This window comes from Gymnoscopelus microlampas (genome assembly GCF_963454915.1).
Source record: "Gymnoscopelus microlampas genome assembly, chromosome: 8".
Taxonomy (NCBI): domain Eukaryota; kingdom Metazoa; phylum Chordata; class Actinopteri; order Myctophiformes; family Myctophidae; genus Gymnoscopelus; species Gymnoscopelus microlampas.
This window is the reverse complement of record NC_139945.1, coordinates 18,652,209-18,667,133: the sequence shown is the minus strand read 5'-3', so window position 1 is coordinate 18,667,133 and position 14,925 is coordinate 18,652,209. Positions and strand designations below refer to the sequence as shown.

Below are 14,925 nucleotides of genomic sequence, written 5' to 3'. Positions count from 1 at the left end.
CTCATAACCTCTTGATTTAGCATGCGTTGTCATTGTCAGGTATGCAGATACACGGGTGTGATAATGATATGCCTGACCCTGTCCTGGAAGAGGGGTTTAACCAGTTTTACTTGATATTTGATTCCCATGATGATGATTTCAAACTAGCTGAGTTGCTTCAGAGTGCAGTTAGATTCAGACTGATGAATTGGACATTTTGGAGAACTCTTGAACCGACAAAAGAGAGAAGCCATTACAGGCATACTGTACATTTGGTGAAAATGTAGGCAAACATTTGACGAAAGTAACAGATCTACAAGCTCACAAGTTCACGACATGACACGTTGTAGCTTGTAGATTGGCTATTCTTTCTCAGTGAAGAGATTTGGTGTCGAGGGAATAAAGGAGGGGACCTCTGGGAGACCCGATCAATGCAGTCATTTTAGATTTTAGCTATATGCTGGATATATATCGACATCATTTTTTCAGAAGACTCTTAGGATTTAGCACAGTGGTTCTCAAAAATAGCAGATGTACAAGCTCACATCGTGTCACTTGCTGCGCTGGGAGGCTTGTTCATCTGCTATTTATGAACATTTTTGAAACAATCTTGAAAGAGTTTGAATAATTTTGAACAATTGTGATGGCTGACTCAGCAGCCACACATATAGAGACTATAATGTATGGTAACTCTTCTTTTTGCTTTATACATTTAGTGTTTATTTTCAGTTGTCCATTATTAACCAGTTGAAATGACATAATTTATTGTTTAGTTGTTTTTCTACGAGTTTATTTGCATTTGATTTGACTGAGTTTCTTTGAGTTACCAGATCTGTGGGAGGGGCTGACTAACATACATGAGCATGATGGGCTGGCCAAAGCAATGGGGATCAGCTGCTCCAGATCTACAGCTAATTGGAGAAATTGGACTGCACCACAGTCCCTCTGTACCATGGGGTGGGGCAGGGGTTTTGAGTGTGTGTTTCAATTGTAGTCTTTGGCTTTTCCCCCTTTTGTATTAACAGTGGTCTGACCGTCCCTATATATGTCCACCTCCTGTATCAATCTAGTTAGTTAAGTTTTCAGTTCAGTTGTGTTGTTCAGTCCCAGTTTGTTTTGTTATTTAGTTTAATTTCCTTTGTGTTGAGCACATTTGTTTTGTCAAACATTTATTTGCAACGACGAAAAAAGAAAAGAAAGAAAAGAAAAAAAAAAAAAGAGAACAATGTTTTAAAACCAACAAAGTTTTCCCTGTGTTTCTCCTTCCGACCAACTCGGTCCCTGACAACAATGTTGAATTTTTTAACACAAACTTTCTCTTCTGGGTCCGAATACATATCATTTTGGGGGTCCTTGGCACAAAAAAAGTTTGAGAACTACTGATTTAGAAGGCATTTGTGGAATCGGCCTCAGGTCTTAATGGGTTAAGTTGTCAAAACCGTGCTTTGTTCTTGCGTGGCATTTTCACATCTGTGTTCCAGCTCTATCACAGAAAATCCCCATTTTGGAAAGAATCCATGATTGTTCCATATTGGCCAAGATTCCATCACCAAAGGCGTTTTTTGATTATCGCCCCCCAGATCGATCGCATCTTTTACCTTACCTTACCTGTAGGCCAATTACGGTGCAGAAAGGTGGGACTCTGGAGCATGTGGTGTGTTGTTATGTCTGAGAAACAATAATAAAAAAAGACATTGAGCGCTGTCCAAAAGCTGATGGACTGCACTGTATGTATGTAGCCTATATGTATGATGTGACATGGGTTTTACTAACATGATTGGATACCACAATTCACCTCACTTTCCTAACTTGAGAAAGTTCACGTGCTAAAACACACTTTAAGGATGAAAGCCGGTACCTCTCAGACATGGCCCATATCTTAGAGAGAAATGCATACTTTTAATTTAAAAAAACATTTTCTTGCACCTATTAAAAGTTATCAAAAGTTTTTAAGATGATCTTTGTGCTCTAGATTTTTCACCTCACTTTCCTCTAAACATGCATTTCCTTTTTTGGCACCATAAAACTGTATAGCATTTGGCCAAAAAATCATAAAAAAAAAGAAATGTTGAAACATTTTAAATAAAAAAAAAAAAAATCTAGTTGTTATTCATGATTTTCTAGTTTATGCAAATAATAAGGTAAGGTATGGCTTATATGTGGTGGACACGCCACAAAGTATATTAAAATAACTGATCTTTTAAGATAGTTTGCCCATATGCAGAGCATTTCCACACATTTAACCTTTATTGTAACAAACTTGCATATATTCAAATGTTGTTTTTCTTTTGTTTTTGTTTTTCTCAACGATAGGCACACCCAAAAGGTCACTGGTTTGCTGGGGACTCCACATCTTCTGCCAATTGAAAACAGCTATAATCACTGTTTCTTGGATATTATCACTCTAAAACGCCACACCCAATTGTTCATTCTTACCGCTTTGTAATATGGTTTCAAGGCGCATTAAACCTTTCATGGCTATAGTTCTCCTGGCTGGTTTGTGTTGGTACTTATTCAATCCCATCCTCAACCAGCAATTGGATTACAGTCATTACAGTCGCAACACTCCGGCCGAAGACAATGCGTCATGGGTCCATGACAATGACACCACAGCACAGCCGTCTGTGGAGAAGCGTGAACACCTCCCTCCAGCTGTCCTGCATTTGTCCATCTCTGACAGCTTTAGGAAGAAGATTCCTCAGAATGGAGCTTACTGGAACCGCCTGCTCCACTCTATTCTGAGGGGGATGGACGAGGGGCAAAATAAAATCAGAAATCAGAGTTGGCCTCATTGCAGGGAATCGAGTCAAGAGGTCTTGCTGACCAATATGCACGACTTTAATTCCTACACAGAAGTAGGCCGGGACTTTGTGCGGGGCATGGACTGCAAATCTCCCCCGATGCTGATCGATCAGCCCAACAAGTGCAGCAGGTCAGGCGATGGCCAGACTTTCCTCCTTGTGGCCATCAAGTCAATTCCCTGGAACTTTGCCCGGAGACAGGCTGTGCGGGAGACCTGGGGGAAAGAGGGGGTCTACCAGAGTGGACTGAGAGTGCGCACAGTGTTTCTCCTGGGTAGCTCGTCTCTCGACGATCCTGATCTCAGCCAACTGTTGGCATTTGAGGCACAGGTCTTTGGAGACCTGCTTCAGTGGGATTTCCATGACTCTCTTTTCAACCTGGCCCTGAAACAACACATGTTCTTCAAATGGTCACAGAAGAATTGTCCACACATCTCGTTTGTGTTCAATGGGGATGACGATGTGTTTGTAAACACCCCAAAAATACTCAGCTACCTAAAGTCTCTGGGGCCTACGAAGGCCTCTCAGGCCTATATCGGACACATTCTTACCTCAGCCTCTCCAATTCGGGACCCTAAATCTAAATACTATGTTCCTCTTAGCTTCTATGATGGCCCATACCCTGCTTATGCAGGAGGAGGTGGCTTCCTGTTTTCGGGTGCCTTGCTACAACCCCTGTATAATGTCTCATATGTCATCCCTTTCTTTCCCATCGATGATGTCTTCATTGGAATGTGCTTTAAGGCACTAGGAATTTCACCTGAGACACATGCAGGCTTCCGGACCTTTGATATTAGGGAGCAAGATCGTGAGAACATATGTGTGCATAAAGGATTGATTTTGGTTCACCAGCGCAGCCCACAACAGATTAAGATGCTGTGGAGGGGCATTAACAGTCCACTGTTGACATGTTGACATGATCTTGCAATGATGCTGAAATTGTGTTACACCCCCATGGGGAAAATGCCGTAGAAGTGACCAAAAAATGAACAAAGGAAATTAAAAATATTGCTAAATGTCTAAAAGACCGTCTTATTCTAAATGTTGGAATGGCTGTACTTTACCAATAGAAACATAATGTAGAAATGATTCTGACCTCTGCACGAATGGACACATGAAATTACTCTTTCACACCTTACTGTATGATGAGTTGGTCTCAGGCAGGAAGACCACTCTAATAATAACATAAAGAATACATTATAAAAACAACAAAGATTATCAGTTACCATTGTCATATGTTGAAATTGTGATTAGCCTATGCACTCAAAAATATTTTCTTAGATATCTACTTATATAATCGGCAAGTCACTTCCGCGCGCCGCTGACGCTATAGCCACAGCTCTGTAATCGAGTAAACACAACGCCGACACACCACATCTCGCCAACACACTAGCCACGGCGGCCGCACTGAATTTACGGGTGGCGTAGGGCACCTCTCATTGCTCACGATACAGTTTCCACGGCGCAACATAATTAATTCTACTCACCACATTTCGGACAAAACGGAAGGGGAAACAGCTTCGTACCGTTTACCGTGCGCACCACGAGGCAACTTTTTTTTATTTTTTTTAAACTTTTGCACATTTTAATCCGACGATTTGGGTACCCCAATATACACGCGCCCACGCTGGGCCCCGTGCGCGGCTGGGGTCGAGGGGGGGGCGTAGCCCCCCGAGACTCTAGTAATTAATAATAGTTAGTGTTCCTCCACCCCTTGAGGAACTTTGTTACATTCTAATTACACTTAATGTGTAATTCTTTAATATTATTGTGTGTAGTGTGTTGTGTATTTTACTGTGTTATACTGTAGTGTGTTTCATTCCAGCATAGTGCTGGTGAGAATGCTGAAAGGGCTTCGGGGCTTTAAGAGTGATCTGTTTTGATTTGATCGCTTAAGGTCTTAAGGCACACTGAGTCCGATGCAATTTTGTATTGGTCAATCAGTTTTTTGCACATCTGAAAAAGTGCAGGAATAGAACTGGGATAGATTGAAATAATGACACAACCTCGCAGCTACTTGTCAGAAGACAATCTGAGAATGTGGCTGGATTGTCTGAGCCTGGTTAACAAAATGTAGAATTTGATAATCTGATCCGATTTTGAAATCTGTGAAGGAGATACAGTTTTAAACTCCTGAGCCATGATTAAATTAGACAGTTTGAATGAAAAACAATCACAGTATTCTGGGTCCACTGCTCTGCTTCTTTTCCTTTTAGACTAAACTTGAACTTTCACAGTTTTATATTTGTTTAATATATATATATATATATATATCTTTTTTTTTATTATGATGGCTCTCATTTCCTGTGAAGATTTGTTTTGCCAGAGACTTCATTTATTGGCAGGGCCAATTCTCTCAAACAAGTGAGCTCTGTGATACACCCATGGTGTCTCATGCAGAGAGAAATACTGTAGTTCCCTTTCACTTGGTTTCCTTGAAGGACAATCCAATGTAGCTGGTGGATGATAGTTAAGTTTTGTCCTACAAAACTCAATTACAATTTAAAAGGAAATTAAAAGGGTGCTCCAGTCCAAACATCTGAATTCTCTGTATATTCTCCTATATGTTTTAATCATAATTTTATTCCATCCCAATCTGATCATGCCTAATTCTACTGGAAGGACATAGTGTAGGTTTTACAACTATGACAGATGTGTATACTGTACAGCATAAATAATCACTTTGCAGCTTTTATGGAGCTTTTATGGAACCATTCAAATACAGTTTTGTTGTTTTAACAACAAAACAGTAAGCCATATTTATACTTTCCAGTGCCGTGCAAAAATGTCATCACATGCATTGTGAGCTTGTAGATCTGCTATGTTGGCTATTTCTGACAGGTTGAACGTGGTTAATGAAAGAACATCCTGATTCCAAACATCTTTCAAAATGTGTTATTGTTTTCCAATATGATTGCTGCATCATCATATCAAACCTGCCTTGGAGGCAAATCTTGGTGTGGAGTCGACTGAGGAGGTATGTTCCATTAGTGCCAGGTGGTCACAGTTGATTCAGTTAAAAGTTAAGCACAGATTGCATTATTCCAAAGATAATATTAACTGTATTCTAATGTAGCCTATCTGATATTTGTAACAGATGTAACTGTTTAGGTACTCTAGGTCATATAATTTGTTTTGTCCTAGGACTGTCCCTTTTTGCCAGGACAGCTTTACTTTGTATTGTAAAATAGACTTTTGATTTACAGCTTGATCTTGATGCTCTTTGGCTGTTCCAAAGCTATTGCCATAGTGTACACAATCCATATCTTTAGTATGTTAGTAGAATACCATACAGTAGTCCCTTATGTTTGCTATGTTTCCTTTTTTTACATATGTATTTTCTTTTGGAATGTGGGTATTTATTGCTTTGTTTGTACAGATGTCTCTTTTTTAGTTATTTGATATTCGTTTTGATTGAAAGAGAAGATATTTCCATTCGTTTTTTTATTGACTTTGAAAACACAATTTCTTTCTTTATATTTTGCACAAAACACCACACATTATATATACCGTAATGTATAGAATCAGTATACAGTTGAATGCATTACAGTAGCATCAGTTTACAAATCCAACCCTCCAAAATGTGGGCATGTATACTACTAGCCTTCAGGGAAAAAAAGTAAAGTAAGATCCTCTCCCAAATGAAAAGGATAAACACCTCAACCTCCACCTTACACATGGTGAACAGTGGAAAAACACCCCAACCGCTGCAGAGAACAGTTACTGTACGCTCCTGGATGTCCTTACAGTAGCCTAGCCCAGTGGTTCTCAACCTTTTCAGGCCGCGAACCCCCAAAATAGATCATATTTTAACTGGGGAGTGGGGACCCCCCACCCTGACAAGCACTTGGAATTGTAGGAGTTGAGGCATTAGTTTGTTTGACTCGGTTCCACAGATAAATATTGTGAGAATAGCCGATCTACAAGCTGAGATTGTAGATCCAATGTTTGACCAGTTCTTACAGTATAGTTTGTTGATTACTTTTAATGCAGTAATGGTATTAAAAAGGTCCCCCAAAATCATGTGGGGACCCGACCCACAGGTTGAGAACCACTGCCCTAGCCAATGGAGAAGAAATTAAGTGAGGAAAAATATAACCTTTATTACAGCATTGATTTACAATCGGATGGGCATGAGTATTCATGCCGTAACTGGACCATAACTCTTTCTGATGACTTGTTACTTAACCTATACTGCACTAGGAAAAAAAACATTGTGTACATTTTATGTACATTAACAACATCTCCCGGTGGAAGAGAGGTACAGTAATTACAATGTTAAAGATGGCAGCGCATTCTAGTGTCTAATCTCATCATCTTCAGGCAGTAATACTTGGCGACCAGTAGGTGTCCTCCTAACCCAACACCAGGGTCTAAATTTCTCAGTGGAAGAGCAGGGAGATCACCTCCAACGTTTACTGGTTATATTGTATTAACATTCTCTACCATACAGATTGGTTGAAATAATGTTTTATTGCCAGACTGCAGCTTTAATCCTGATATAGACACAGGCAATATAGGTAAAATCACAGTAAACCTACTGGTTACACAAGAGGTCAAACTACTGGTATCTGTCATTCTCTCTAACGTAAGGCACAAAACCCAGAGGTATGCTCTGAAACCAGCTCATCCTTCCCTCCCCATTATTGTGCAGAAAATACTTATCAAGTCATATCAAAACTATTATTCTTATGCAAACAGGAGATGGAATATGAAGATTCTCACTCACTCTCGTCACAGTAAAATCCCAGTGTTACTTCAACCACTATTTTAGGCTTTGCCGTATGACGGTTTCGCATGACAATAGCCCATTTACAAGTAGGCCTGTCACAATTATTAAGTAATCGCAATTATTTGAGAGCATTGCAATTCTTTTGCCGTCATTATCATTTCCATGTTGAAAATGTTTCATACATTTTCAAACATTTTCCAAAAATAGCAGAAATAGTCCATCAACAAGCTTACAATGGTTGATCTGCTATTTCATATTTTTTTAAGCATAAAATGAATAGATATGTCAGTAATTTAAGTTATTTGTCATATCTGCCCTGTGCAATTTTTGATTACGAAGCATAAAAGGCAAACAGAAATTAAGTTATTAAAATCGTTAATTGCAATTATTTTTGTGACAATTAATGGTTAACTTACATTTCTAATCGTGACAGCCCTATCTACAAGCACAAATCTTTGCCTATAATTAATTAGATGCCCAAAATGTATAGGTTGAAAGTGGTTAACTCCATAATACTAATGTATCGTACATTTGTAAACTCTCTGGAGCTAGTAAGTAACACCAGGGATTTGACTGTGCTCGTTCAACAGATCTCAGTAGTTATTTCTCGTACAGGTCCAGAGGGTAGTGCTCCTTGTACTGTTGGATATGTCTATGCATGTCTTCCTTCTGCTTGATCAGGTTGGGCGTCATCTCCTCGTACACGTCCGAGAACATCAGGTCGGCATTGGGCTTGTGGCGCTTCTCGGCCTTCTCGAACGCCTCCATCACCATCTTGCGGGTCTCCTTCCTCCAGCTGCGCTCGTCGTCCTCGCTCCACCAGTCGCGGGCCGTCATGTAGTGCCTCAGCCGCGAGATGGGGTGGTCCTGCTTGTCCCAGTAGTTGACCTCGTCCACCGAGCGGTACGCCGAGCTGTCGTCACTGGTGCTGTGGTGGCCAATTCTGCAAATCAAGTGTCATCCAAGTTAATTATATCCCATATTTCTCCCCAAAAAACTATTTTAGATTAGCCAATTATGTTTAGCCCTTCTCATTATGCCAATAAATCCTCCCACGTTTCTGTGTTGTTACCGCTGTTGTTCCCTACTGCAGGGTTCCCCAATAGGCGGCCCGCGGGCCATTTGCGGCCCGCGAGAGGCAACTGTCCGGCCCGCGACGACTCCTGTCTTTATTTTATTTTTTTTTATTTTATGAAGTTTTATCTGTATTACTGTTCAAGCAGACTGTAACAAACACATCTGTAAGTAAATAGTTGATTCTCAACATATTTTGTTTCCAGAGTGCATTTTTTCCTTGTGTGACCCTCAACACAGGATGTAAGAATCCCAGGCCTAAAATAACACAAGTGTCAAATTAGCTCGATTAGAGAAAAAAAAAGATTAGAGACATAATTTGGCCCTTGGGGAAAAGTAATTGGGGAACCCTGCCCTACTGGCTCACCCTGCCAGTGAAGAGCCCCCGCCAGGAGGACGTAGCACCTATGTCCTACTCCTCCCGCTCAACACCTCCCACCGACAGGTGCTGCTCCAGCCCGTAGAAGTCGCTAGCACAGTGACAAAGATCACCCTCCCCGCCTGGCTTCCCTCCCAATTGTGTTTGTATAGACGCTCTGCCAAAAAAGATGTGCCCTGGTGGATTCGAACCACTAGACTGCACTGTGGTGGACAGGTATATTACCCCTGCGCCACCCGTGTGACCAAATAATTGTTTTTTTTATTCACCCCCCCCCCCACACCTGCCAAAACAAACCTGTAGGTCATGGCCTCGATGAGGAAGGGCTGGTTCTCTGCCACGGCTCTGCGCCGGGCTTCCTTTGTGGCGTTGTACACTGCAAACACATCATTACCATCTACACGGATGGACATCATGCCGTAACCTGGCCCCCGAGCAGCTGTGGGAATACACAAACAACAGTGTGTTATCTGGACACATGAATGACTGTAACATAATATGTCATACAAAATGCATGATCAATATCTTAATTAAACAGATGCAGACACTGGCACTGGTCTCTTACCAATGCCGTCACCTCTGTACTGCTCGTTAGTCGGGGTAGAGATGGCGTAGCCGTTATTGCGACAGAAGAAGATTAGCGGGCACTCCAGAGTGGCGGAGAAGTTGAAGCCAGCGTGTGCATCACCCTCACTGGCTGCTCCCTCTCCGAAGTAGCAGATAACGGCACGGTTGTCGTTCTCCCTTTTAAGTGCATATGCAGCCCCAGCCGCTAAAAAAGAAAACACGTTATATTACATCAACGCTGTAGTGACTAACAGTTATTCTCACACTTTAAAGGGAAACTTCAACATTGTCCAACCTACTGTAAATCCCATTGTTTTAGGAAAACTGGCAAAGTTTCCCTATAACTTTAACTTTTTATTGATAAGGGCGTACAGTATGACACAACTGTTGCTTTTTTTGACTATGGGTTCCCAGATTGCACGGTCATAAATGTCTGAGAGTTAAGTCTGAGTGGTGACGGTGATTCTGGTTGTTTGCTTGACGATTCTTGTGAGAATCAAACCTCAAGACGCTCGACAGAGGAGCACCCCGCCCCGGACCCACCTTGTCATACGTAAGCTACAATAGAGCTATTTAATCAGTCTTGGGCCCGGCCAATCAAATAAGACTTTCTGACGCAAAGTCACCCGGACTGAGTGTCACGCTGTCTCTCTTTCCTCTAAACAAAAGAGACACCTTGTTGTATTTGTTTTCATTTTAGCACCTCACCAAAAATCACATCCATTCCATAATAGACCTTCCAATTCCATTCCATAACCTTTAATTCTTGAATTTATTCAATTTAGTCTTAAAGAAAGATATGTTTTGCCTGTATTCTAGTATGCAACTCCCATTCTTGTCACAGTGCTTGAGCTGTATGATGATGACCTCACAGACTGAAGAGTTCCCAAACTATTTATCAGAACCCTCATTGTGTAAATGTTTTGTTGAAAGCACCAACAGCCATCCGCACAATATGTCACAATATCAATATTGAGGCAATTGGTCAAACATATTGTGATATTTCATACCCTGGGGAATCTGTGTGGCCAGCGGAGAAGAGATGGTGATGAAGTTTAGGTCTTTGCTGCCATAGTGCACTGGCATCTGGCGACCCTTTCCAAGGTCATCAGCGTTGGCGTAGCACTGAGCCATGAACATATCCAGTGGAAAGCCGCGGTACATCAGCACTCCTACAGGGGGCAGCGAAAGAACAGTTGAGGGTATTTAGTGAAATGACAGAAACACCAGACAGAGGAGAATCCTGTGGTGCCTAATCCTTACCAGCTTCTCTGTACTGGCCGAAGACAAGGTCACTGGGCTCAAGAGCTGCAGCGCTACCAATGTGTGTCCCTTCTTCACCGTAGTTGGTCATATAAAAAGAGATCCGACCCTACAGAAAAGACCTCTTTAACAAAACCTCATACATACTTAATCATGGAACAACTAACACAACATTTTGTCATATCTCACTGAGCTAAGGTTTGGTTCAGAGCAAATTTGAGAATCATAAAAAGATGATTTTGCTGTCAGTAGATTACATTCAATTCTTCTCAATTCTAGTAAAAAAAACATTACTAATACAATTTGCTAAATTATCATGGAAACTGGCCACACAAAACAACTATAAAAAGTTAGGGGACATTTTTAAAAATGAGAATCATTGTTCCTTATATTGTCAGACAAATGAGGAATTTCGTCTTGGTTGGTGCATTAGAGTTAATAAGGACAAAATATAAAAACATACAGTATATACACAGTAAGCTCTCAATAATATTGATGAAAGTAAATAAAGATAAAGACAGAAAACTATGGTTGTGTAAATAAAAACGAATTATTTCACTTGTGTTACACAAACATGGTAATAGTATATACATTATGCACTGCACTAGACTGCAGGAAATGCACTCACCTGTCTCTGAGATTCGTACAGAATCCTATCCATGGTATTGAGCATGGTCATCTTCTGATAAAACTTTAATACAGTCTCTTTGGACAACTGGTGAAAGAACAAAACACCAAAACCATTAACCCTGCCATACAGTACATGTGCTAACACAATAATTCTACATATTACAGTAAATGCATTACTGTGGGCTCAGCTTTTTACAGTGTTAAAAGGACTATACTGCAATGAAATGTGATTCAAAAGACCTTTTGAACAGCCCACACAGAAAGATTCAGTGTTAATTTAACTCTGAGAGTGTAGAAATGGAACCAAATGGACCTTTACGGGTGTGTAACTCACTCTGAGCGTTTACAAATGGAGTGAAACGGCACCCAATTTGGTTCCATCTGTACACTCTGAAGAGTTAAATTAACGACTTGGACCCCAGCATCCATATTCTGGGGGGAACATTAGCCAAAAATAGCAGATGTACAAGCTCACAACGTGTCACATTGTGAGCTGTAGATCAGAGCCATCTCAGGTCCAGTTTAAGTGTAGAGGGTAGGGTTGTCCGATATTGGCTTTTTTACCGATAACCGATATACCGATATTGTCCAACTCTTAATTACCGATACCGATATCAACCGATACCGATATATGCGGGGATTATTGTGATTAGGGTAAGCTCAAATTTCATATCACACACACCATATACAGTAAGAACTCCTGTAACTTATTTATAAAGCAAAAAAAAAAAAAAAAATCTTTTTTTTTTTCAAAAACCGATACCGATATTTTCCCAATATCAATTTTTATGCTAATATCGGCCGATAATATCGGGAGGCCGATAATATCGGACATCCCTAGTAGAGGGTTTAAGTGGTTAACACATTAAGACCTGGAACGCATTTGTGTCATTTTAAGACTTCTTTGGTTATTAAAAAATAGCAGATCTACAACCTCATAGCGTGGCACTCGTGAACATTTTGTGCAAATCTTTGTATATATATATTTTTAAGTGAACATTTGTAACCCAAATCTTTGCTTCCCTGGAACTAAATATTTTGATATGAGAGTCCCCGGCCAAATACATTTTTTGGGGTCCTTGACATGAACAGGTTTGAGAACCACTGATATTATAGCAACATAAGTTTTAGAAAACTGTTAGGATTTAGAAGACATTTGTAGAATCGGCCTCAGGTCTTAACCCTTTAAGAACTGGAATGCATCTGTGTCACTTTAGATTTCTTTGGCTATTCAAAAATCTTCAAAAACTGTTACGATTTAGAAAACATTTTTAAGAATCGCCTCAGGTCTTAATGGGTTCATGGGTTAACACTCAGGGCTTTACACAGCGCACCTGTGGATCTTCAGAGGGGTTGATGATCTGGCCCTGGCGGTCCATCACGCGGTACACCGGGATACCAGAGATGACGTTGGGCTCAATGAACTGTAAATGGTCCACGAACTCTGCCGAGGCTCCAGGGAACTGAGGCTTATCCATGGCGGGGTCAAAGGACTCTTGACGGTGCACAGACTAAAAGAAAAAAGATTTTAAATAAACAGTGATACAGTACACTGTGGCCACCCAGCAGTATACACATAGAGATGGAATAAAGAATGATAATGAACATTGGTCTGTATTTGTCAACAAGAACAAGTCTCTAATAGCAAGAGAACAATCCTAACCGACACGGTTTAAAAACTATCCATTTTCATAATAGATTAACCTGTCCATTTGCAAATTGATCCGATTTTTAGATCGGACGGTAAAAAAAGACAATTAAAGCACACACTTTTGATACTGTAAAATGTACTGTATCAAAATTCGTAATGAGAATTTACTCATCTCATCACCAATGAACCCAGCTTTTACCTTCCTAATATGGAACAACTTGGGCCTTGAACCTTGAAAATGTACAGGATACATCACTAAACATGTACCTCCTGTGTTTCACTCTTCTGCTGCTGTTATGTTGTTATGATGACATTTTGATTTATCTCATCTTACAAAACATATTCAACTTATTATATATTGTTTCAGCGACAGACAGTAACCAGTATAACCAACCAGTATAATAATATAAGATTATGGCTTTATTTCTCTGATCAGACAAAGTCAGCATGCTTCTTTGGCAATAAATTACAGGCATCGCATTGGGAGGCATGCGTTAATCCGACAGACCTTTTCTCCGACTATGTGGCATCTGCGTGCGGTTAGGGTCACATCTGAGAGACAAATATTGTACTTTTACTCCACTACAATTTTTGGAAACTTTAGTTACTAGTTACTTTGCAATAAAATAGTCAATATTATATTATAAAACATAAATTAATCACTTTAGCCCTATTTTATACAGAGGCTATTTGAAAATAGCCGATCTACAAGCTCACAATCACATCGCAGGTGTTGTGAGCTTGTAGATCTGCTATTTTCAAACATTTTTGTACTTTTACTTTTGGTACTTTAAGTATATTTTGCCAATACTTTTGTACTTTACTCAAATAACATTTTTGAACACATGCCTTTTACTTGTAACAGCTATCTTATATTGTAAAATGTCTGAGTACTTCTTCCACCACTGCATTTATTCTAGTTAGAATGAAGTGATAGCCACACACCCCTGAGTCTGACCAATCATAATATAGCAAATGAATGTCGTTCGTTACATGGCTAAAGACTAGCTAACTTTATAAACATTAAATCACAACACTGTGTGATAATGTAAGGTTAAGGTTGGCGTCAAAACATTTAATTTGTTTAACAATCAATAACCCAAACAATGATCTACTGCTGTTGAGGACTTGAGGTACAGCTTTAGCTCTATTAGCTTGCCGGGGAATCCGTTACACCGAAATTGGTTAGTCTATCGACTTCTGAGACGCCAGGGGCCGCAGCGCCGCTGTCGTGGAACGTCGGGGATATTTCAGCTTGGAAATACTCCAGTAAAGTAAAAGTACCTCAAAATTGTAATAAGTACAGTACATATACTTAATAACTTTACACCGCTGGTAAAAACACAAAATACTTTTTTTTTTTTTTTTTTTTTTAAACTAACAGCGACCTCTGGAGTCACAGGAATCAATGGGTCACCAGTATCGGTAAAACACAGCCAGGCGACCTTACTTACATGTTATCTAAAGTAAAAAGCTCGATAAAAGGTTCTCTTTTACAAACACACACACATCCAGTCCAACTCACATTGACCCTGAAGGCCCTGTGCTGCAGCGGCCTGGCGGCCTGCAGCCCTGCAGCCTGACGGATCATCATTCTGACCATCATGCTGCTGTTCCTCACGGCCCTAGCCATGGCTGTCAGTCTGACTGTGACTCCTTTATGTTGCAGTTGATTTGTGCTGTAAGAAGATGAGAGAACAGTATAGGCTTTTATACGTGTCTTCTGTTGTAAACTGGACCACAGAGACCACGACGGAGACGGGGGTCTGTGACACGACTCCCTGCAACGATCACCTCAGGAAGGAGATGGTCCGATGATGCGAATCTTCCTTGCCCTTCAAGGTAGTAG

The 14,925-nt window shown here is 40.4% G+C and overlaps 2 protein-coding genes across 2 annotated transcripts; one reads left to right on the top strand and one right to left on the bottom strand.

Annotated features, from left to right (window-relative positions):
* Positions 1-2,766: 2,766 nt before the first annotated feature.
* LOC311051074 (N-acetyllactosaminide beta-1,3-N-acetylglucosaminyltransferase 2-like) lies at positions 2,767-3,695 on the top strand (the record flags this gene model as incomplete). The annotated part of the gene is made up of 1 exon (XM_084065456.1): positions 2,767-3,695. Exon 1 carries the CDS (start codon positions 2,808-2,810, stop codon positions 3,693-3,695), a length of 888 nt encoding a protein of 295 aa, XP_083921582.1. The 5' UTR covers positions 2,767-2,807.
* A 3,163-nt stretch (positions 3,696-6,858) lies between these two features.
* Positions 6,859-14,917, bottom strand: bckdha (branched chain keto acid dehydrogenase E1 subunit alpha). Its single transcript, XM_084064090.1, has 8 exons — positions 14,602-14,917; positions 12,760-12,936; positions 11,424-11,510; positions 10,796-10,904; positions 10,543-10,704; positions 9,531-9,737; positions 9,263-9,404; positions 6,859-8,455 (listed from the first exon to the last, which is right to left on the bottom strand). Exons 1-8 carry the CDS (start codon positions 14,707-14,709, stop codon positions 8,113-8,115), a joined length of 1,335 nt encoding a protein of 444 aa, XP_083920216.1. The 5' UTR covers positions 14,710-14,917; the 3' UTR covers positions 6,859-8,112.
* Positions 14,918-14,925: the final 8 nt, after the last annotated feature.

Coding starts and splice junctions, on each gene's coding strand:
- bckdha (XM_084064090.1), bottom strand. CDS start 14,709: ATGGCTAGGGCCGTGAGGAACAGCAGCATGATGGTCAGAATGATGATC. Junction 12,937..14,601: donor ACAGGGCCTTCAGGGTCAAT/GTGAGTTGGACT, acceptor TTTTTCTTTTAG/TCTGTGCACCGTCAAGAGTC. Junction 10,905..11,423: donor TGTACGAATCTCAGAGACAG/GTGAGTGCATTT, acceptor TCTTTTCTGTAG/GGTCGGATCTCTTTTTATAT.